Here is a 23526-nt window from a genome sequence, read left to right as displayed (position 1 = left end):
GAGTCAGGTGAGCGTAACAGTCTCAGCCACTAACTGATTGAATTTAGCTAGGTAAGACAAGAGAGGTAAGGAACCCTGTTGCAACCCCAATAATTCTAGATCCGTGGCCTGGGTCTTGTACCTCATGTCAAATACCTTGCTCATAGCTTGGATAAGGGCATCGCAATCAAACAAGAGTGGGCTCCCTGACTCTAATAACGGATTGGCCCAAGATGCTGCCGTTCCACCAAGATGAGAGAGGAACGCAGCTTTAGTTGTAGAATCCGGAAAGTACGTGGGTCGGCACAAAAAGTGCAATCGACATTGATTTAGGAAAGACCTGAATGTATTCGGATCTCCTGTAAACCATTCTGGAAGAGCTAGCGGGAATTGCGTGGTCATGATAACAGGGCCTGAGCTCTGTGGTTGCAACCTAGAAGCAGAGGCTTGGTCAGACCCTGAAGGCATAGCGGCAGGAGGTTGCAACCCTGCTTTCAAGGCGTTAATACGAAGTTAAGTTCCGTATTAGTTGAGCCGTAGCCATATCATTGCGTAAATCCGTAACCAGCTGCATGATTTGTGCTAGGGTGTCCTGGATTTGCATTAGGGCTTCTGATTATGTCAGAAATCCACGGCAATTACTTGACTACGTAGTGTAGCCGGAGATTTCTTCCCAACAATGCTACTGACTGGCTGCCTAATAACTGACAGTCTGTGGCATTCTTTGAAAGATGGAAATCCACGAACTGCCAGGGGGATCCCAGAAGACGCCCAGAGGATTAATCACAAGGTGATGCCAGCAACTCCAGGACCCTATGAAAAACACCCTGATTAAGTAACAGCACAATTCAATATATTTGTAGAGTACTATAAGTAGCAGGTATGTAGACAAGGTCTTGAGGTTATTTTTATCATGGCCAGATAATCAGGATCTGACACGTAAGGCAATTTCAGGCAAGTTAGCCATGCTCTTATGTCTTTTAGCATGTAAGAGATCTTCTGACGTTAGAGCCCTGGAGATTAATAGGAAAAGTATATCACCTAACGGAGTGACATTCCTCATAACAAAGAGGACCAAGACAGGGTTGAGATCTATTTCCTATGAGTTTTTTCCAAATCAGCCAAAATTATGTCCAGTCAGATGCTTAACGGCATACGAAGATATGATGAGGGAAGTAAGGCCCCAGGGGGTAACACAATTACTAATAGCAATTTGTAAACCATTTAAAGCGGTTAGGCTGGCTACCATAGCTAGATGGCTTAGATGGGTGATGGTACAAGCAGGCATCGATATTGAGAGATATGGCGCTCATTCAGCTAGAGGAGCGATGGCTACTAAAGCTTATAACATAGGGGCCAGAGTAGAGGACATTATGAGGTTTGCGGATTGGTCGAATGAATCGATTTTCAGAACTTTCTATTTTAAACCCATGGAAAGTGCAACATTGTTAGTGGTAAGTAAGCTTTGAACACGCAAAATCCGAGCCTCCGGTCTTGACATAGAATTCAGATTTTCCACACATTTGTTACAGAAAGTCATAATTCTATTAAAGACACGGAGGCGAAAGATTATCCCACCCGATCAATCGTATGAATGAGATATTTACATGTCATGTATTGTTGATATTGATGTTTAAGGAGACATGCAGGATGTATAATAATATTAATATAATAATATTTATGAAGATATTGTTAATGCTCAATGTAGATACAAATTATTTAATATATAGTTGAGTTTTACGATTGACCCACCCTATTTTCGGTCTATAGTCACCTCTCTAATTTATATTTCTATAGGGATGGCGACGGACATCAAACAATCGGGAATATGAACTAGGAGAAGAAAAGCCAAAGATGTTCAGAACTCATCCTTGCAAGAACAAAGAAAGAGGAGGAAGGGAAAGAGGACAGGAGTTTTGTGTATTGAGGACTGTGTTTATTGGTTAATGGACTTGTCACAGGGTCAGTTCGAGGACCAATTGAAATGGACTACGAAATCTCAAAAAACATGGTTATTGTAGTTTTATTAGATTTGTATTCATGTTCATTTGGTACTGTTTTTCTTTGCTGCTGAACAGTAAAGTTGTGGAGAAAGCATAATCCTTCGCCTCATCTCTGTGTCTTTAATAGAATTATGACTTTCTGTAACGAATGTGTGGAAAATCTGAATTTGGTAGGCACATAAATAAAAAATTGCCTCCGACTGGAAATCAAAAGTCGGCACACATGCTTGTTTGCATTACCTCTTTTAAATGACAAAGGGCGTTTTTAATGTGGAAAGAAACATGCATAACTGAACGAAAGGGAGCATGCTATACACAAGCAATTACCCTAAGCGGAACTAGTCGATTGTGTATACCTACTAATAAAATGTTAGTCATAATAAAATGTCTTTGTAAAATGACTTTAAAACGAAAAAACGAACGCCAGGGTACGCGCTCACATCATTGAGAGCAATATCAGTCTTTCTTCTCTTTGAAATCGAAACATAAACCCAAAAGAATGAAAAGACAAAGAGCCGTGTGGGGGAGGGGTGGAACATTAAGTTCAAAAAGGCCTCTTCACGCACAGGCTGCCGGGGGTAAGAGGGCGTGTTTTTTCAGAAACAACGTTTCCACCCTATAAACGAATTCGGCGGGAATTGCGTCACAAATAACGTTATTTATTAAGACTCCAACTATGACCTCTTAAAAGTTGTGTTACATTAACATCGTCCCCGAATAAGACGGGCAACATGTACCAATAATGGTGGTTTAATTATTTTTGCTAACAATTTCTCGTATATATGTATGTAGACGGGATTATTTTGTGGCGGAAGGATACTTCAGAAACAATTTGCATTTTGAGATAATGCGCGGTGAAGCGACGGAGGCGGGCGGGCGCCATTTTGAGACGATTTAAGAAGGGGAGTGAGCAGCGTGCGCGGCCTTTCTTCCGCGTGTAGTGCTTGTAAGGTTGTGTGTCTGATTTTAGCTGTTATATTTTTTTCTCCTATCTGCGGTTTCCGCCCCAATACGGCCGTCACCCTGGACGACATGTCGGGTGGTGTTATCCGCGGCCCTGCCGGGAACAATGACTGCCGCATCTACGTGGGCAATTTACCGCCAGACATTCGCACCAAGGACATAGAGGACGTGTTCTACAAGTACGGCGCTATCCGTGACATCGACCTAAAAAACCGGCGGGGCGGGCCGCCCTTTGCTTTTGTAGAGTTTGAGGATCCACGGTAGGTATTGCACCGTCGTTGTGAATGCATAACGTTCATTTTAGGAAGCGCGTCAGAGCGCGCCATTAACTCATAGGCACATTTTGAATTTGGGCCTGCGTTCTAGTCGCTGTAGGACAAAAGCGCTCGCAGCGCATGGTTTATTTTTCAAAGGATTGCGCAGTAATCGTCATGAGAAATGCTTATAATTCGGGGTGGTGTGGTAACGACAATTAGTAAAACTGCAGGTGCTTATGTGGCTGAGGTGTCAACTTTTATGATGGTTACTATTGCTGGCACAGCCAAATGTGACATGTGACTGGTCGCAAAGTCTGAAAGGTTTTTGCTATTTGGAATCCCTGACTGTTCGTTTTGTCTGAATTGCCAGGCAAATTCTTTGTAAAATGGAAGATTTGCTGTCAGCGGTGCCCTTCCTACTAAATGTTTGACCCAATTGTGCCAGCGTCAGTCATCGTGCAGCATGAGCTTCTTATCCACAGGATTAAAATCACTTTGTCATTTGCCTTACACTGCACACGAGCCATTTTACGTGGTTGGCCAATATCCTCGGGCGGTAGGTGCCAGCGTGCGTTCTTTCCGCCATGGACAATGTTGGCCGCACGTAAGGAATTGTTATATTTGATGGCCCGCAGGTGTAGCAGTTGTTTTGCCTTAAAAGAAAGTTAACGAGTCGCTAAATCCTCCGCTTATTTTCCCCCTTCAGGGATGCTGAAGATGCAGTGTATGGGCGTGATGGGTACGACTATGATGGCTACCGATTGCGGGTGGAGTTTCCCCGTAGTGGTAGAGGAACTGGAGGACGAGGCGGCGGAGGTGGTGGCGGCGGCGGTGGTGGTGGTGGTGGCGGAGGTGGTGGTGGTGGTGCCCCTAGAGGTAGATACGGGCCTCCATCTAGACGTTCTGAATACAGAGTGATTGTTTCAGGTGAGTAATATCAAATGCGATGACGTGGTGGATGTGATGTTGAAAGGACGAGTCAAGTTTCTAGATACTATGCAAAATGCAGTTTAAAGAATATGGTAATAAGACATCTCTGGGCTCACGCTTTTGGGGGAGTGTCGCCTTCCATGCAGACAACTATGGGGAGGTATGGTCAGGGCTTCACCGCAAGTAAACCAATTTGGGAGGTTCCCCGAGTTTATGGTGATTTTGATATCACCGGGAAATAACTGCCAACAATGGAAGAAGCCCCCCCTCCCCCCATGAGCATTTTGGCAAACGCTTGTCACGTTTCTCGGCTGTATTCAACAATCTGCGGTGAAGGAATGACTTGTCGGAGCATATATATGGTGGTCTACACGAAATCGTGTGCCGTAGTATGCTTTCCGTGTACCTATTACCCTATTGGTTTTCCAACTCGCCCAATAAATCCTGCCACTTTCTCAGTTTCTTTTAATTGCAATTGGCGGGACCTCCCCTCCCCATTGCTTAGAAGTTACATCTGGAGTCCAACGCACAATTTGGTATGTTTGGGAGTCCCAGTCTACTACACGTAGGCGATCTACAAATGGAGCATAATCAGAAATTACATTGCAAGCTACTAGCCCGGCTGGGCACTAGTCGCTTGCTGGCACAAAGCATCATGTAATTCCAAGATTGTTGCCACTGTTCAGGTGTGCTGTGAGCGATATGTAGTGAATTGCTTCCCGGCCAAAATTGGCACATTCATTGTATGCGGAGATTAGTTGGTGTATGCTTACATTCTGGTAAGTCACATTACACACATTTCTGGCAGTCTGAATCTTGACACATTGGGCATCTCGGGAAATACGCTTGTAGTCCTGATGCTGACAATCCCCCGGTGTCGGTTTAGTTTTGTGAGCGGGTATAACCAATTCGTTCTTAGCGAGATAGTTGCTTACGTGAGTATTGTGGGATCCTCATCGCTATGCTGGTATTCTCCTGCTACTTAAAAAGACGCAACTATACTAGAACGTGTCATGATAAAGACCACAACTAACTCCGGTTGTAATTAACATTTGCATGAGATAAGCTGTTTACTACAGGTTTGGAGAATTTGCAAGATCGTGTTTAACCGTGGTTGTCTGATGGGGCCATTCGGTATATGAACCCACATAGACATTTAATTGGCTACGTTTCTCGCCGTAAATTATTGGCTACGTCCTATCCGATTAGGTTCCTCCGAATGGAAGCACCATGGTTGCTACGCTCCATTTGGGTTAAACCCAAAACCTGGCTTTACACGCATATCCTCGCACACATCACGATAACGGGATCAGCGTTTGGTTTCATTCTGGTATGCTTCATGTTTGCTACTGCTCCCCCTACTCGCTAGTTTATTTTTTTAGTTTGGGCCATTAGGTGACGACGAGAAATGGTATAAGAGCATGGTTTTGAGATCTGAAGGGCAGGAATGTAGTCTAGATACTGATAAGCTGTGGGGCGCTTATTGTAGACACCAGGTAGGCTTTATTTACTTATGCATGTTACTCGAGGTATATACATGAGTGACCTAGTTCAGACCACCCACTGGCCATCCTCTAGCACACCGAGCTCAAGCCCAACTGACACTCAAGTACAGCAACAATCGCCAGCATTCCACTGAGCTGCCACACTCCTAGAAACCAATATTCTCAGTGATCATAGATGGCCAGCAGGGACAGGACCTCTGCAACTAATCCAGAACAGGACTGCAAGACTTGTCCTTGGCCTCAAGCCCTGGGATCTTATCTCTCCAGCTCTGTAATCTCTCCACTGGCTCCCAGTGGATGCAAGGATTAAATTCAAAACCCTCTGCATTGTCCGCAACTACCTCCCCTCTCAAGCTCTTCGCTCCTCTACCTCCAACTCAATCAGGGTCAGTCGTTTTTCAAAGAAACGAGCTGGCGGTAGATCTGTCTTCGACTGGGCCTCCCTCTGGCATAGCCTCCCTGCCACTCTAAAACTTGAGAACATCTCTGGTTCCGGAAGCACCTCAAGACCTTCCTCTTTTCTTCTGCCTTCACTCCCCCTCTCCTCTGCTGATATGTTCTCTCTTGGCACTGTGCACCTGGCCACCCTCTGTCCTTCGGGCCCAGGTACCTGCTCACCCTGCCACCCTCCCGCACTGCCTCCTGGCCACCCCTTGCACTGGGGCCCATACAGCCCCCCTTTTTCGTCCTGCACTTATCAGACCTACCCTGCCTGCTGCTTTGGACCTAGCACTTGAAATTGCTGGCTGCATTACCACTGTTTGTTGCCTTTATTTATCTGTTTCTCCTCTGCTTTGCACTTTCCACATCTCCCTCTTTCCGTGCACTTTTCCCCTCTCCCATGCACTTGTCCGTTCTCAATGTCATTGGGCCTAGTAAGATCACTGTTTTGTTCTCCCCTGTTCCCCTCCCTTGCCTTGTCGCGCTCTGAAACACTTAAGTAAGATCGCGAAAGAAATAAAATAATCATGCCAATCACAACACATGGGCACAAAGCTTGTAGGTGGTGTTTGGTAGTTGTTTGTCCATGGCATGCAAATCCCTATGGCCATTCCCACCCAGTTCAACCGCCTCGCTGAGTTCAAGACTTGGGAGTTTTAAACACGATACTGGTGTAATAAGTGTCTTGACCGCGCCTGGCTTCCGCCATAAACACTGCATGTCCTTCACTGAAATCCTCTTAGAAACCAAGCCTTGACAGTGAACAGTTCTGGCTAGTGTATAATTATTGGGCTTTTGCTAGACAAGTCTATTAGATGTTTATGCGCTCGCACCAGCTACCATCGATAGCCAGCTAATACTACTGCAGTAGTGCCTGGCAAGTGCCTTTCCCATAGCTACAGAAAATTGGCATTGCCAATGCGTGTATTTAATGGCAGCTTGGGCCTACTGGTTCTACTTCGCAGCGTGTCACTTGGTGTAGTTTTATCGTTGGCAGCTTTCGTTTGCCCATCTCTAATGGCCATGAATGACGTGAGCGCATCTGTATCTTCAGTGTCCTTGACCCCAGCCTCACTCTTCTTGTCTTGCTAGGGGAATTTAATCTCCATCTTTCCTCTACCCATCTAACTTCTCTTTTGTTTCACTACTCGATTCATATTTACTTTCTCCCCTCCCTACCCCATCTACCCATACTTTTGCTCTTCGCAGGACCTGATTTTTGTCTCATTAACTGTCCTCTTTATCCGTTCTTCCTATCTGCCTTTCAGACCACTCCCTACTTTCTGTTTCTCTTCCCTCTCTTCTTGCCCTTCAAACACTTTCTTTAGACGTGCCCGCTGCAACTTTAACCCTCCTCTGTTCTCTACCTGTCTAAACTCCTTTCCCTCGCTGTTTTCTCGTCTTTCAGAGGATGAAGCTGTCCACCCTCTCCTCTTGCCTTCATTCTTGACCAACTATCCCTTTTCTCTTTTCCACCCCATTTGCAAACCTGCCCAACCTTAGCTCTCCCCCATCTCCTACTTTTCCTAACATGCACTTCTCCGATCTTACACAGCCAATCTGCTCGGCCTCATTGCATTGTCAAACCCTGACTCGTCTTCTCTCTCCCTCCCACACACAACCCTTTTTAACATCACATAAACCTTTCTACTCCATCTTTTCCAACGCCCCCTACTACTGTCTCTAACTTCACCCCTGTACCTGACTCTGATGTGGACACTATTCTGGCCTAAACTCACCCTATTGCTGCTCCCAGCGATCCTCTTACCTCTTTACTTATCCCCAAGGTATATCTGCTCTTGATGCCTTTTCTCGCTTTTTCACTACTTGCCTCACTATCTCAACCTTCACATCAGCTTTTAAGCACGCAACTATTATTCACATTCTTAAACCCACAGCTAACCCTCTTGTGTACATTTTCGTCCCATATCTCTTACCATTCCTATCTAAGCTGCTTGAGCGTCTTGTATATTCACAAATTTCATCTTTCATATCTGACCTGTCCCTTCTTCCTCCCACTGCTGCTGACTCCCATTAACTGCAGGCAGCCAACGCGAGGTGAGGAAGCCCATCCGGGCACGCCGCATATTTTTTTTTTGGGAGCCAACTAGGCCCCCATGCCCTCCGAGCGTCCCAGCTAGGCCCGCAGGCCCTCCGAGCGTCCCTCTCCCACCCCGCACCCTCTTCCTGATTCCCGCTCCCTTCCCGCCTCCCAACCCGCCCATCCCCGCTCTGATTGGGCCGTGAGCCCTTCATCACTGGTCCTCCCAGGGCAGCCCTCTGCCCGGCAGCCCCAGCGGCTAAGGGCCCCAAGGCCTAGGGCGGCTCCAGGAAGCGTCAGCAGGTGTCTGCAGGGGAAGCCAAGGAAGCCACCAGACACCGACAAAACTGTAAGTGCTGGCTTGGGTGGGGGGTAGAGCAATTACTCTACTCCAGAAAGCTCCTGCCACTCTCACTTACCTTTCGATGGCCTGCAGTCTAATGTTAACCAGCACCATAGCCCGAGAGAACCACACAGATTAGCCTGCGCCACATCTAGACAGAAATGTGATTGTTAGCATATGCCCCACTTAGATGGAATCTCTAATAGCCTCTCTGTGGAAAGTTGAATTTAGAAGTGCATTTAGAAGTTAAATTTAGAAGTGTGCCCAATAGCCTCTCTGTGAAAAGTAGAATTTAGAAGTACATTTAGAAAGTTGCATTTAGAAGTGTACCCAATAGCCTCTCTGTGAAAGGTTGAATTTAGAAGTGTGCCCAATAGCCTCTGTGAAAAGTTGAATTTAGAATATAGCCTCTCTGTGAAAAGTTGAATTTAGAAGTGTGCCCAAAAGCCTCTCTGTGAAAAGTAGAATTTAAAAGTGTGCCCAATAGCCTCTCTGTGAAAAGTAGAATTTAGAAGTACATTTAGAAAGTTGAATTTAGAAGTGTGCCCAAAAGCCTGTGAAAAGTAGAATTTAGAAGTGTGCCCAAAAGCACCTCTGTGAAAAGTAGAATTTAGAAGTGTGCCCAATAGCCTCTCTGAAACGTAGAATTTAGAAGTACATTTAGAAAGTTGAATTCAGAAGTGTACCCAATAGCCTCTGTGAAAAGTTACATTTAGAAGTGTGCTCAATAGCCTCTCTGTGAAAAGTTGAATTTAGAAGTACATTTAGAAAGTTGCATTTAGAAGTGTACCCAATAGCCTCCCTGTGAAAAGTTGAATTTAGAAATGTGCCCAATAGCCTCTCTGTGAAAGTTGAATTTAGAAATGTGCCCAATAGCCTCTCTATGAAACTTGAATTTAGAAGTACATTTAGAAAGTTGCATTTAGAAGTGTACCCAATAGCTTCTCTGTGAAAAGTTGAATTTAGAAGTGTGCCCAATAGCCTCTCTGTGAAAAGTTGAATTTAGAAGTGCGCCCAATAGCCTCTCTGAAAAGTTGAATTTGGAAGTTTGCCCAATAAGCTCTCCGTGAATTAGAAGTCTCTGAAAGGGTATGTAACCCATCATATCTCACCAACACGCTTACTCTCTCCTTACATCACCACTCAACTAGAACACAGAGATACTATGACACCATTCGGTATAACTGCTCTCATATCAACATTCGCCACTCACTCCACATCATTCTAAATAATCACTGCTGGTTACACCCACGCGACCCACCCCCACCCCCCCCCCCCCCCCCGAGGCGTTCTCAGGCCTAACGCAGCCATATCCGATCTGGATAAATCCTGCCAGAACGAACACATACTCCTGACCTCTCAACCACCACACCTACCGCTAGAAAGCAGCTATTACACTGATACCGCAAGAGCTGTACACATACCCGGTGCTCACACGCACCTTTTGACTCTCTCTACTCTCTCTACTGATATGAAATTCGGTTCCCAAGGGCGTTCAACCTACCAGCGCCTTCAGACCATACCAATGGTATATAAGGCGCTATATAAATGCAAAATAACATAACACTGTCCGGTTTACGGCCCCACCATTCTACTGAAATTGCACTAACCTCTGTACCCAACTCTCACCGCTCGTTACTCGAAACAATTCTATGTTCTTGTTCTTCTTTCTGCTGCTTTCGACATTTAATCTTTGCTTCTTGACTTTATTCTTTTGGTTTTCACGGCTCTGTCCTATCCTGGTTTTCTTCTACTTATCGAATCAAACTTTTGCTATTTCTTGGGGTGGTAACACCTTTCGTTCTCACTCAGATCGCAAAGTCCCACAAGGGTCTGTTCTCCGTCCTTTTCTCTTCTCATACACTTCTTTCCTTGCTCCTATAATCTATTGTATCACTTGTATGATGACGGCTCAGCTCTTTCCTTCTCCTTTTTCATCTGACCTTCATCTCACTTATCTTGCCTTGCAGCCATCAAATCATGGAGGACTTCTCACTTTCTTACTTTAAACCCTTGAAAGACGAAGTCCTTCTCTTTGATGCAAATACTCTTAACATCTCTCTCTCCTCCACTGTCTGCAATCTTGGCCTTATTTTGACTCATCTTTCCTTTGGCCACCCTATCTCTACCTCACATGCCTGTTAATTCCATCTTTACAAGATTCGCCCTTTTCTAACCTTTCACAACACTAAACTTCTAGTCTCCTCGCTAGTCTTTTCTCGACTCTTCTACTGCTCTTATTCTTTGGTCTTGCCCCTCTCTTCTATTCAATCTTTGTTTGCTCTCTTGCGACTCAATACTTCTGCCCTTTGTTTTTCCTTTCACTCTTGGTTCAAACTTGCTTTGCCTAGTGTTCAAATCTCTTCATTGTCTTGCCCCTGCCTACCTCGCCTCTCTTCTCTCATTCTCCTTCTTGGCCTCTTCGTTCCACAAGTCTTTTTTCAGCTCAATGTCCCCTGTGCACAATCTCGTTTCCTCTTTACTACTCATTGCCCCCCTCCACTGGAATCTCCTTCCTCTATCTCTCTACTCTCAATCTCTTTCGCTCTTCTTTAAAAACGAATTTACTTCAATCGCTTGTTTATCGGTCGCCTCTGAACACCTCTTCCTACTGCCATTTTAATGTGCTGCTGATTGTTTTCTGTGAAGCACTTTGGTGAAAAGCGCTATATAAAATACAAAAATGCACAAAATACATTGTTTTAAGATATTTACTACAGATCATAGAAGTCTGGTTCATTACTAGTACATTTCAAAATGTTCCTTTACTCGCAGTTATGTCATTCGCTACAGCTGTATTCTGTATTGTGGTTTTTGTCTGTTTTGATGCCTGCGTCGTTTCGGCTGCTATTTTCTTACCCTTTTATTAGCTTGTTCTACTGGTGGGATTGCGTCTATCTTAGTACACACCGTATGTGCGTTTCACCACTGCTACGGGGCAACTATTCAGATGACTTGTACATGTTTAGGTTTGAGACTGTCCTAATTACTAGCATTTTATTTCGGTATTTCATGCAGGACTGCCTCCAAGTGGGAGTTGGCAGGATTTGAAGGATCACATGCGCGAAGCAGGTGATGTATGTTATGCTGATGTTTTCCGAGATGGGACTGGTGTCGTCGAGTTTGTACGGAAGGAAGATATGACCTACGCAGTTCGAAAGCTGGATAACACAAAATTTAGATCGCATGAGGTAGGTTTTGTGCTTGTTTTGTCACAAATGGATACTTGCGTTAAAAAAATGGAACATATTCTTTGAACCATGCCTAGCGTCCAGTAAACCCATGTTGAAATGGATCATGCAGCATTTTTTTTTTGTCCGCATGCCTTAAAAATATGGAACCAAAAGATTAGATCTTTCAATGGCAAGTTCTATCTATTTAATAGGGAGAAACTGCCTACATCCGTGTTAAAGTTGATGGTCCAAGAAGTCCAAGTTATGGAAGATCTCGATCCCGGAGCCGTAGTCGTAGCAGAAGCCGTAGTCGAAGCAACAGCAGAAGTCGCAGTTACTCTCCTAGAAGAAGCAGAGGATCTCCACGCTACTCTCCCCGTCATAGCAGATCGCGTTCTCGTACATAAGCTATCCAGAGTAATGCAATTTTGTAGAGCCTCATGTTATACAGTTCCTTTTTTCAGTACTGTCTTTCATTTTTAATTCAAGCCGTTTTATTGAAGTTTTGCTAATGTGTTGAATAACCTTGTGTAATCTGAGTATTTGCTCCTTAACCACAACATTCCCCGTCGTTGGTAAATTGTATTTTAACCAATGTGATAGAGTTGCTTCACCCACCTTGCTTGTCAGACTTTGGTGTTTGTGTAAATGTCTGTTGTGGTTGTAAAAGATCTGAATGTGGGTATGTATATGGCTAACTTGTCTGTTAGGGGAAATCTTATATTTTATCTTGCCTTTTCATGTGTCTTTCTGTAGACATAACTGAAGAGATGGATTAAGATGCTTTGGATTAAAGGATTTTGGAGCACATTTCAATCATTTTAGGATTGTCAAAAGGAGGAGGATCAGATCAATAATGGAGGCAATGGTATGACTCCAGTGCTATTGTCGCAAATTATGTTGGCAGTATTGAAGTTATACGTAAATGCAGTAGCACATAAAATCTGTTTGAGAATTACATTTAAGATGATGGTGCCGTTAAACTGTTTTAGTCATGGTCCCATTAGGTTTCTTTTGGGAGATGGGTTTATTGCTTTTATACAAAGCATTTTCTTAAAATATGAGCCAGCTTCCCATTCTATACACACCAAGTTCAGAAATTAAAATGTATAATATCAATACTGCTAAATCTGCATGTCCTCTGTGTGATTGATACGTTCCCTATTGTTTAAATGTCTGGGATAAATGTAGACATGGGGACGCCATATGGTGGATTTGTAGAGTTGGGGAATGGTAGTTGCAGTGCCCTCCTGAAACACTATTCATGGAACGTCCTAGAATAAAGGCTTTCCTGAGCATATATGGGTTAATTTTAGTTTAGGTGTGGCTAGAGCTATAAACTTATTCTACTTCACATTTTTGCAACCAGAACACTATAAGCAGTGTAGCAATGACATTTAAGGCTAGTATGTGTAGATGTGTCCCCATGACTAATATACTGCTTATTACGTTTTTAAAGTAACTGCTTCAACATTTAGACGTCTTGTTTTGGGGAATTGATGGTTATTGGTGCACTTCCGGTTTTCAATTGATGGCACACATAACTGATCACTCCCCAGAAACTGTTTTTTATAACAGTATCTAACTTTCTGCCTCCTCTTTTTTGGTTTTGCTGGTTATAAAGGTTTGGATTGGAGAGGGCTCACTGGATCCCAATCCTTGGAGCTGGATCATTGGATTCAAATCATAGGCGTGCATAGGATAGGGAGGATCAATTACAAGGATTCATGGAGCGGGATCAAATTACAAGGATCATAGGAGTGGATTCCTGTCCCAACCAAACCGCATTCATGTGGATATTTTTTTAAACAACCAAATTGGCCATTCCAAAGAATTTTCCTGTTTTTGACGATTGGAGGCCTTAGGATGCATGGAGGCGTTTGTTTTTTTTTTGTAAAAGGAGCAAAGCGAGGACCTCGAGAGGTACGCTGGAGCATTCTCCTTGGAAGGATTCAGCACAATAGATGGTAAACGTGGAGGGGAATTTGGGGGTATTGTAAAGTAATCAAAACGTCATATCTAAATTTAATTACAAATTGAGATTTAAGCAGGTTTCAATTGGCTGTTGCCATTTTCCTTTGACAAATAAAAGGTTTTTTTAAAGAAAAAATTGTGCTTACTCTTTGTCAAAGTGCAAGCCTGCATTTCAAGAATCGTGTTGAAGACCAACTGTGGTAAGTTGCATGTTCTCTCCAACTAATTGTATACATTTGGAATTTGGAAGGAGGGGGTGGTTGCTAGTTTCAACTTTATGTATTTATGGGCGACATGAAGTTCAGTCTACACGGCATTGCATACTTGCCAGCCAAACCTGAATGCGTTAACAATTCTGTCAAGAACTTTTGCAGAAGTGGATGGATTTGGAGGGCAGCAGTCTCGTATGCCCCGCCCCTTTTGCTCCATTACTACATTATATTCACGTTTTCAGCAGTAGGCCTGCTAACCTGTGCATGCCATGTTTAGTCTACTTGGATTGTGGATGGCCTTGTTGCTATTTTTCGTGTTTGTCAGTAACACGGTTTACTAGGGTATCGCACTTCTGGCCTTTGCCTTTACCTATGAAGAGGTTACATCCAAGTCATGCTGCTGCCTGTTATGCCCTGAGATTTCAGTTGCTCTATGATAACTCCTTAAGTCTATACATAGTGTGGTCTTCACTCTGTTGCTGAAACATTTAACTTAAGCTTTGCCCGAGGCAGAACTAGATTTTGTTACTAAAAAACCACAGCATGTGGCTGTCCCCTATCCCGGAGGAATCCTACGTGGTGGTGTGAATGGTTTAGAGAACTGTTGCTTTATAGTTTTGGATGCTTTTAAAAAAATAACCAGGTACGTCATCAAAATACTGCACCCTTTTTGAACTGTCTAAACCTCTGCAGAGAAAGGGGTTATGTTAGGTACCCTGATGTCCACACTTTAGTGAGTTTTGAGGCCGCCCTGCCCCATGTATGTAGTTGAAAAAGTTCAAGGCAAGCAATGAACGTTTGATCATATACCGGGATGACCCGCACATTTGGGGTCTTGACCTAGCAGGAATACTCTGTAGCGTTTCCCTGGGCTTTAACTGAATTGGCTTTGACTTAGTGGTTGGTGCTAGTCTGCGCGATTTGATGCTTTGGAGTAGCATAAGGGGCCCCCTCCATTAAGGGTACAAATAAGTGTAACAGGCTTTGTTCAAAGCAAGGGTTAGCTCCTGTATACATTGCTGTAACCGTACTACCTTGTCATGAGAGAGCAAGAGCTTACATGGTTAGAGTACATGGCCATATGGCCGCAGTGCCTGACATTTCTAGGCATACAATGCAAGGAACCGGTGAGGCTGGCAACGCCTGAGGACACCTGGATAAGGATTTAGGACAGTGGGAGCTTTATCCCTTAATTTAGGCCGTTAACTTTCGCTGCCCATAAAATAGCCTGGTGCATGATGGGTTAAGAGGTGCGAGGATGGTGTACTTGGTGCAGTGGCGTGGATAGGGCCGCTCCTTGTGTTTAGCATCACCGCTGGTGGATTACCCTCCCCCGCGCGCACACCAGCTTCCTCATCTGTACTCCTATGCCAGTAGTCTTGGCCTAGAAATTGAAAAGTACTTGCATTTGTGGTTGGCAGTAAATTGATGCTGAGCGAGATTTTTCAAGTGAGCCCTTTGTCTCCTTGCTGCTTGCCCGGGACCCCTTAGTCGTGGGTTCCGCCATCATAAATGAGCCAACCTATTTTTGTTAGCGTTAGAAACAAGGAAGGTGGGACTAAAATTGCATCCCAAAGGCAAAGGTTGTGTGGACATGGCGTCATTGGCTTTTCCGGTTTTCGGACGTTCTTCTGCCAGACATGTCTTTTAGTTGTGGTGATAGCCCAAAATTGCAATCCAAGTAAAAGCTGCCTTCTCTGCATGAACGATCATGCAAATGGCTTTTCTGGTGTTCGCGGACATTCTTCCGGTCTGGCCTTGTCGACACGTTCTGCTGGTAACAGGCAAGACACATGCGTGTATGCTGACATGCCTGGTTGTGATATGCGTGTCTTGCTGCATAGGTTTTATGCGAGCATGGGCTCCAGTTTGATGGTGGATGGGGATTTGCAGGCTTGAAAATGACTCACTCACCGATACCATTGCCATCCAAATCACTTTTGTACTCGTTTTGCTACATAAGGCAGTTCATTCGCCCAGTAGCTTACCAGTGTTATGACAGTTTCAGGTTTGTGTGAACGTGGCCATATTGACCTCATTATGCTACCAAGGGATTCACGATTTTCTGGTTTGAGATTTGCGCTCTATTCCTGCAGCGACTCGTTGAGAGAAACTCGCCGCCAGTTAAATTATCAAAAAGATATTTTTGACATGCCATTTTGTCAAACAAATGGCTGGAAAACATTCTTAATTTTTTGGGGGAGAGGGTAAAAAAGGTGTATATTTATCCCTGCCCCCCATTAAAAAAAAAATCGGCAAATATTTTTCTGGCATTTTTTTGCAGACAAAATGGCATTTCGAAAATATTGCATTCGAAAGTCACTAGGAACCAAACTCGCCACCTGTTAATGTTAAAGGATATTTGTACTGCGCACTACCACCACCGGAGGTGTCCCCGGTGGCTCTGGGAAAAAAGGGAGGGGGTGTGCTAAATTAGTGGGAATAAGCTGGAAAAGCGCAAGAGAGCAGTGATGTGCTGTTGGCAACCTCAACCCGGTGGTTCTGTTGGCTGGGCTTGGGGTGTTTTTCTGGTCTGTAGTCGTGGTTTGTTTTGTTGTTGCGGTGTAGTGAGTTTGTGCGGATTGTTGCGTTATAGGCTTGTGGTGGTTTGGTTAGGGTTTGAGGGGTGTATGCAGAAGGGTGAAATTATTATTGGATTGGTTAATTGGGCAAATGCTAACAATCACATCTCAGTGGCACATACTAACATTCCATTTAAGTGTGGCATGTGCTAGTAATCACACTTCGTGATGCAGTCTAGGCTTGGCACAGGCTAACAATCGCTCTAACTGGTACAGCAGACATTCACAATCCTACCTAGTTGTGAAGCAGGTTACTGTTCAAAGCTTATGTAAGTGTTTCGCATGCTAACATTTGTAATTAAGTATAGGTGTGATGCTTGCCATCATTCACTATTCCATCTGAGTGTGCCACTTGCTAATTTACGACGTCCTATCTAGAAGTACAAGCCAGACAAATCAAGGTAGCTATGATGGCGGTCAAGACTAGGTTTCAGGAGGGGTGAGGGGGGCTGAAGGCTCTCAATGAGCACACAAAGCAAAGGACACTTACAAATCACTCCAGTCAGGTGTAGATATATTAAAAATACATTGTCAAAACGTGCTCATGTCTTATTGGCCAACAAGCTCTCAACCCCTTTTCTGCTTCTAAATATCGTGCATTGGTGGTTCTGGTATGTAATTTCCTCGACTTGATAGGTTCAGAGTATTCCAGTGAAACTCCCTCCTGTCCACCCACAACCGCCCACCACTCTTTGGGACATAGGAGAAATACTTTCTTGATTTGTGAAGTTACTCCTGCAATGGGTTCCAAACGAGTCTCTTGGACCTGACTGCCTGCAGTTTTTCCTGAAATGCTCGACTTCGTATTTTATGGGTTGGTAAACTACCCCCTTCTGTTGCTTTTTTTTAAAACTAGAAATCCCTTATTGGGCAGTCTTTAAGCAACACACTCTGAAAAACTGGCTACGGCTTCTGGGAAGTTGCAAAACCTTTTATCAATACAACCCCAGTGTGTGACTGGTTTTTGCAGCTGTCTGGTTCTAATCTGCTTTATTCTGTAGGTGGCTCGAGTCTTCACATATTCCACGAACTCAAGAGCTTGAGGTCCTTAGTTTTCATTTGGGCTTCACCCCTGCACCCCATTAACTTGTGAATTGTTGGTCTGAGCCTAAAGGGGGATCTGGACCAAGTAAACGTTCAACACTCACAATCCTATGAGGTGACTACATAAAGGGCAAGGATCGGATTTCCCCCACTACTGCTCCCATTAGGCAAGAACTATAATATATAATGCATTGAAAACCACTTATCTATAATGTGGGGAAGCTGCATCAAGAATTGCCATGATACCGATCTTTTTAAGTTTCTGGGCAAAACACATTTCCTCAAATATTAAGGACTCGGTCAATAGGGTGCCCCAGAAATTCTCGCAAAACATGCAGATACGCTGTTCTTGAGGGTCAATGCACGAGGAAGGACTTGATTTTACAACCACCCTTGGAGCAACTGGAGTTCACATGGTTCCTGTTTGGGGGGGGCTGCTTACGTTTGAAATTGTGCCCGGTCATGGTTTGGAAGCTTACAATGGCTCTGCCTCAGCAGATTCTATCGGTTGTTCACAAAGAATACTGGATACCTACCCGATGAACTTATATTTCACCCCCAAAAGTAATGTTCTGTTTATGGCTGCGCCCAGTGCGGGTTGGGCTCCCTCCTGTTTATAGTGCATACAGCTCACAACACATGAATCAAAGAATAGCGCTCTTTTCTTCCTGAGCTTCTATCCCACTATTGCCCAGATTTTTCACACATTGACCTGTTACCTCATCTTGACGCTGCTTCTGTGGCGAAAACGGACAGGTAATCTAATCTCTGCACTGCCCTCAAATCTTAAAGGTGAGCAAAGGCCTTCTGGGGGAGAGGAGGAAGTCTCGGTGACTTCGTGCTGGGGGGTCGGGTGGTTGCGAAAATTGAGAGGAAATCCTGCAGTAGTTTAATTATCCACGGAATAAACGATCTGCCGTAGTTTAATTGTTCCCATACGATGAGGGCTTCTTCACGCTAAAACGTACGTCGTCATTCGCACATAGGCCTCAAAACAGAACTCTACAACCAACTCGCATATGACTGTCCTGGCCAAAAGCACTCCTGCTCTAAGGGTTATTCTCTTGACATCCCCTAGAAGCCAGAAAGACTACATGGGTACTTAGAAACTGCATGCATCAATTCACCAACAAAGCTGTCTTGCATTTTCTCCCTTGCCCCGCTGACCCTAACGCTTCACCCGATTTCAGACTCCACCTGAGTGGAGACAATGCAAGGGGCGGTGGTGCTCTAAAGTCCACATGCTGGTTTCATGTCACTTTTGGCGGTGGTGTCACATTTTATTAATGCAGAATCTAATATTCTGCAGTTGCTACTTTTCTCACTGCCCCTCCGAGTGGCACGTCAGTTTCCTAGAACTGTAGTCTGGTTATCTCGAGTTTCAGTTGTACTACCATAGATTGAAAGCTGGCTCTCTTTTTGTTTAACCAGATATCCATGTTAGGTTTGCATTCTTGAATTTTGTGTTGGGAAGATGTCCATGCATGCTTGCTTTCTGCGAGGGCAGCGGCGGTGACCTTCCAAAGTATGTCTGCACATGTAGGTTTTTGCATGGGCTCCTTTTCTTTGTTGGGGAGTCCTTTGGCATTGCTGCATACTGATGCTGCCGCCCGAGAAGCCCAGTGTTCAGTTTTACTCAAGAACCCTGGTTAGTGGTCTCCTAAGTCCTTACTGTCTGCACCCTAGTGATGTAAGGGATTTTGTTCGAGCCTGCCTGCATGTTCTGTTGACTCAGATGTGTCTGCAGGGATGCCATGTAATGGAGATCACACTATGCATCTGTGTTGGTGTCTAGCAGTTGGGTAATATCATTGGTTTGCCAGGTTTTGGGCCAGTTTCTTATTAATGGTACAGCTGGAGAAAAGGGTCTACACATGTACTGGTTCGAGGGGGGGGGGCACAAATTTGCCCCTCCCCCTAACCCCCATCTGTTGCTGTTGTCCACCTCGGGGACTCACGTTTTTTTAAACGCCCCCAACCGCAATCTCCTGATTAAGGGAACTGCTTATTCCTAAGGCTCTTGTTCTTTCTCTGTGCCCATCTGTTCGTTGCTCCAATGCCTCTGGTTACCAGAACACCACCCATGCCACTAACTGTCCACTGGTTCTCCCAGCTAATCGGATGAACAGTGCCTTGTGGATCAGATCTTCTCGACTACATAATCAGATTTGACGGGAAACTGAGATTCTTACAATGGGTTGAGTTTGAGAGACATCATTAATGGATTAAAGGAATAGTGTGCTCAAAAATGTTAATGGCTAAAAAGATGACCCATAATCAAAAATATTTCAACAAAGTCCCTATGTAAAGTTTTGAGCAAATTAAGCTGAAACTCAAATTTGAAGTACTAGGAGGCATCCATTTTGTGAAATGGATGCATCCTGTGCTGCCCTTGTGGCACTAATGAAACAAAAGCCAGCCAGCTGTAATAATCTAAAGCTACCACTGGGTGGCTTTTGCTTCATTGGTGCCGGAGACTAGAGAATGCAGGCAGGAAAGCTGCATCTACGTAAGTCAGCAGCCCACTTAAAACCAAAAAACCCGAATGCAACTCACCCTGGTTTAATGATGAACTCGTAAGAAAAAAGAGCCTCGGAACACCTCTACAGAACAAACTCGCCCGAACTACAATCCAACCTCCAACTATCCAAAGATTACAAAAATAGCGTACTCTTCCCACAAAGCTGATTCGCTTAAACTCCTACAACGTGCAGCCTCCAACACCTAACTATTCATGATTATCAGAGAACTATAATCCCCCTTTATTACCCTTGGGCCCCATCAATACGAGCAAAGCCTGGTGCACCACCATTCAGGATGCACTTTCTGCTAAAGTTAATACATTACAATGCAAAATTGCCTTCCAAAAAAAGCTCCTAGAACTCGTAGCCAACCGTCTCACCCTCTAGTTACCCCAACTACCAGACCGGATGTACCGAGTTCCATTTTGCCCAAGTTACTAGTGACCAGGTCCTTCAAGCAATAGCATCCCTCAAGTCCTCAAATTACAAAGGCGACGGCTTCCCAGCTAAAATTGTCAGATTACGCAGCCACACTATCACCCATCATTACTGAATTTGTGAACATGTCTTTGAACACCAGGGGAAATACCAGCCCCCATCAAAACAGCATGGGTCACCCCAGTGCTCAAACCTACTTTAGACCCTGAAATCCCTACAAACTACAGACCCATTCCAATAGTGCTCTTAAAATCGTCAACATTGCGTAAAGCCAAGTACAACCACCTGTTGGGAGACAACCAGGCTTCCGTCCTAGACACAGCACTGAGACTGCACTCCTAGACACGAAAAACCAGATTGACTCCATCAGAGACTCAGCTAAACTGCATTCTACTGCTACTAGACCTCTTGGCAGCCTTCAATTTGATCGACCACGGCAAACTAGGCCAAACTCTTATCCATCAATTTCCACTTTTCCACCAAAGCCACCACATGGAGAAAATCCTTCCCTTCTGACCCCACCTCAAGAGTCTTCATAGCAGAAGCAGCTGACCCATACCTGTACCGTTAGGAGTACCGCAAAGATCCTGCCTTTCCCCCACCCTTACAACGCCCATACAAAACTACTCTTCATGGCACTTGACGCTGTGGGAGTCATTTATACAAACTTTGCAGATGACACTCAAATAATCACACCCATCACAGATCAGGACACGGCTACCATTAACAAAATGTACTCTCATCCAAAACTGGATGGCCAACAATAGTCTGTCTCAACAGAGAAAAAAAAGATTTTCATAGTTGGCTCCCCAGCCAGACTTGGCAAACTCCATCCTGACTACTCGTCTACAATAGATGGCATCCCCATTTTCCGTAAAGTCAATACCTTAAGAGTTCACATTGACTCCAGCCTCACCGTGAATCACATCAGCACACTCACCTCCTCCACAACATACACTGCTAAACTCATCACACTTAGCAGACCCCTCCTCTCCTCCGATAACTGCCTTACATTAGCCAGAGCCCTCATCCTGACAAAAATATTGTAATGTCCTACTATTAGGCACCAAAAAAAAAAAGAATCTAAACAAACTACAACTCCTCCAAAATAAAAGCTCTTAAAGCAGCTTGAGGTATAAACAAGAGAACACATATCCCAGCACAGAAGGGATGCCCACTGGCTTCCAGTGCAAGCCAGAATTCTCAAAAAAAAACTCACCAGCACCCACAAATGCATCACAGAAAACGCCCCCATCTACCTCAGCCAAAGCATTTCCTGCAAAACCTCCACCAGAACACTCAGATGCAGCACCAACACACATCTCCCCATCCCTCGCTTCACAACCTCCAGAGCAGGGAACACCAGCTTCCCCCCCCCCCCCATAGCAGCTCCCTGCATCTGGAACTGTCCCTGCCCACCTTAGCAACTAACCCTCCTTCCCGAAGTTTAAGAAATAGTTAAAAAGCTGGCTATTTAACAAATACTAACCATCCTATCCTACCCCACTTGCCCCCTCCCACCCTACCTCCCCCCCGCTCCTCAACTCATGTAACTGTACGTAAGGTAAATGATTTTTGTATTCTATGCTTGTATGTTATGCACATACCCTAGAAGTAACCAAGACACCCTAGAATTTTGTAACTATACTGTGACACCCAAGAGTCCTTCCTTACCTCCTGCTTTTAGCAGGTGTTAAGTATGGGACCAGCAAAGGTACTACGGAGGTAATTACGGTACCGTAATTTGCGGTGCCGTAATTACCTCCTTCACAATTCCCATTGAGCCCTATGGGGCAGAAATGGGGAAGGGCAAGAGGTGAATGGGGAATTACCGGTCCCTCCAATCCTGGAATGGACCGGTAATTACTCCATTCACCATGCCGGATTTGGGACGGTTTCGGAGGCAACCATGGAGCTAATTACTCCATGGTTAGCTCCAAACCCGGAATGAGGCCCAATGTTGTATTTGTAATTGCCGCACCTTTGCTTTTTGCCTTCATTTTACACTTTGTGTTTCCCTGGGCTTGGGGAGCACCGAAGACGTAAAATGAAAGTGGAGGCATCCTCCTCAGCTCTCTGCTCTGGCTGCAGTATGCAAACGCTCACAGTAGAGGGATTTTGCTGCTTGTTTAGTGCCACCAGGGCAGAGCTGAGGAGGGCTCACCGTAGGGGGATTTTGCTGCTTGTTTAGTGCCAACAGGGCAGAGCTGAGGAGGCTGCCTGAAATGGCAAAGTGGATGCTCCCATGTAAATGCTTTGAGCCTAGTTTGCTCAAAAGTTTACATAGGAACTTTCATTAAAAATATGTTTAATGTATGTTTTGGATTAATGCCCATCTTTTAATTCAATAACCGTTTTGAGTGCACTAGTCCTTTAAGGACAATTGACATTGGACCTTTGTCAAGGCTTGTAGACTTGCATAGATACAGTGGTGCCTTTCTGTGGATAGATTTGTGAACCAGGAGCAAACGTTTTAATTTGGCCTGTTTGAACTCCCTCGCGTCATATCTATTGGGTTGTACCATCACCAGGCTGAATGGCCAACAGTGCCGAGTCCTGGCATAATCCAGTTTACAGAATACAAGAGCGAGTTGCTTGGTGGTGTTGAAAGGAAGGCAGTGCCTGATTTTCCTTATGTTTAGGAGGCTGAGGCGAGCTGCTGTTGTAGGGGGTCGTTGTGGATGAATTGGTAAGCTGTTAGATTCGGGTGAGCCCTTGCTTTTTTAGGAGAGGGATGGCCATGGCTGTTTTGCAAATGGAGTTCAGTGAGTTGAGGGGCCATTAATGAGGCAGTAGGTTTGACTGAGGAGCAAGAGGGTCTGATGGGGCCATAAGAGGGGTTTGCCTTCATCAGTAGAGAATACGTCAATATTAGTGTGGCTAAAATGGGAGATGGTGGTAGAGTAGGTGGAGTGTAGAATAGAGGATGAGCAAAGTCAGGGGGGCTTGGAGAGAGTATTGAGTGCAGTAACAATCTGTTTTTGCTCTATCACGTGTGGACTTCGGAGAAGTCAAGCGTCGGGTGAGTGTGCATTAGCTGACCGATGTTTGTGCCTTTAGTGCAAATGAATGGGGTGAGCCATGGTTATACTGATGGGGTGAAAGTTAGAGGTGAATGA

General features: G+C 44.7%; 1 protein-coding gene across 4 annotated transcripts; it reads left to right on the top strand.

Annotated features, from left to right (window-relative positions):
• Positions 1-2856: 2856 nt before the first annotated feature.
• On the top strand, positions 2857-13745 carry SRSF1 (serine and arginine rich splicing factor 1). 4 transcript variants are annotated; one of them, XR_011274564.1, is made up of 6 exons: positions 2864-3205; positions 3909-4129; positions 11481-11653; positions 11848-12052; positions 12392-12503; positions 13260-13745. XR_011274564.1 is itself a non-coding variant. In XM_069614661.1 (5 exons), exons 1-4 carry the CDS (start codon positions 3015-3017, stop codon positions 12040-12042), a joined length of 780 nt encoding a protein of 259 aa, XP_069470762.1. In that variant the 5' UTR covers positions 2864-3014; the 3' UTR covers positions 12043-12052; positions 13260-13393. The 4 variants fall into 4 exon arrangements, 2 of the variants coding, with proteins under 2 accessions (XP_069470761.1, XP_069470762.1); XR_011274563.1 differs by having other exon boundaries at positions 11848-12503; XM_069614661.1 differs by lacking the exon at positions 12392-12503 and having other exon boundaries at positions 13260-13393.
• Positions 13746-23526: the final 9781 nt, after the last annotated feature.

Source organism: Ambystoma mexicanum, chromosome 9 (assembly GCF_040938575.1).
Source record: "Ambystoma mexicanum isolate Mex_15411 chromosome 9, UKY_AmexF1_1, whole genome shotgun sequence".
Lineage (NCBI taxonomy): Eukaryota > Metazoa > Chordata > Amphibia > Caudata > Ambystomatidae > Ambystoma > Ambystoma mexicanum.
The sequence above is the reverse complement of the archived record's forward strand: the minus strand, read 5'-3'. Positions and strand labels throughout refer to the sequence as shown.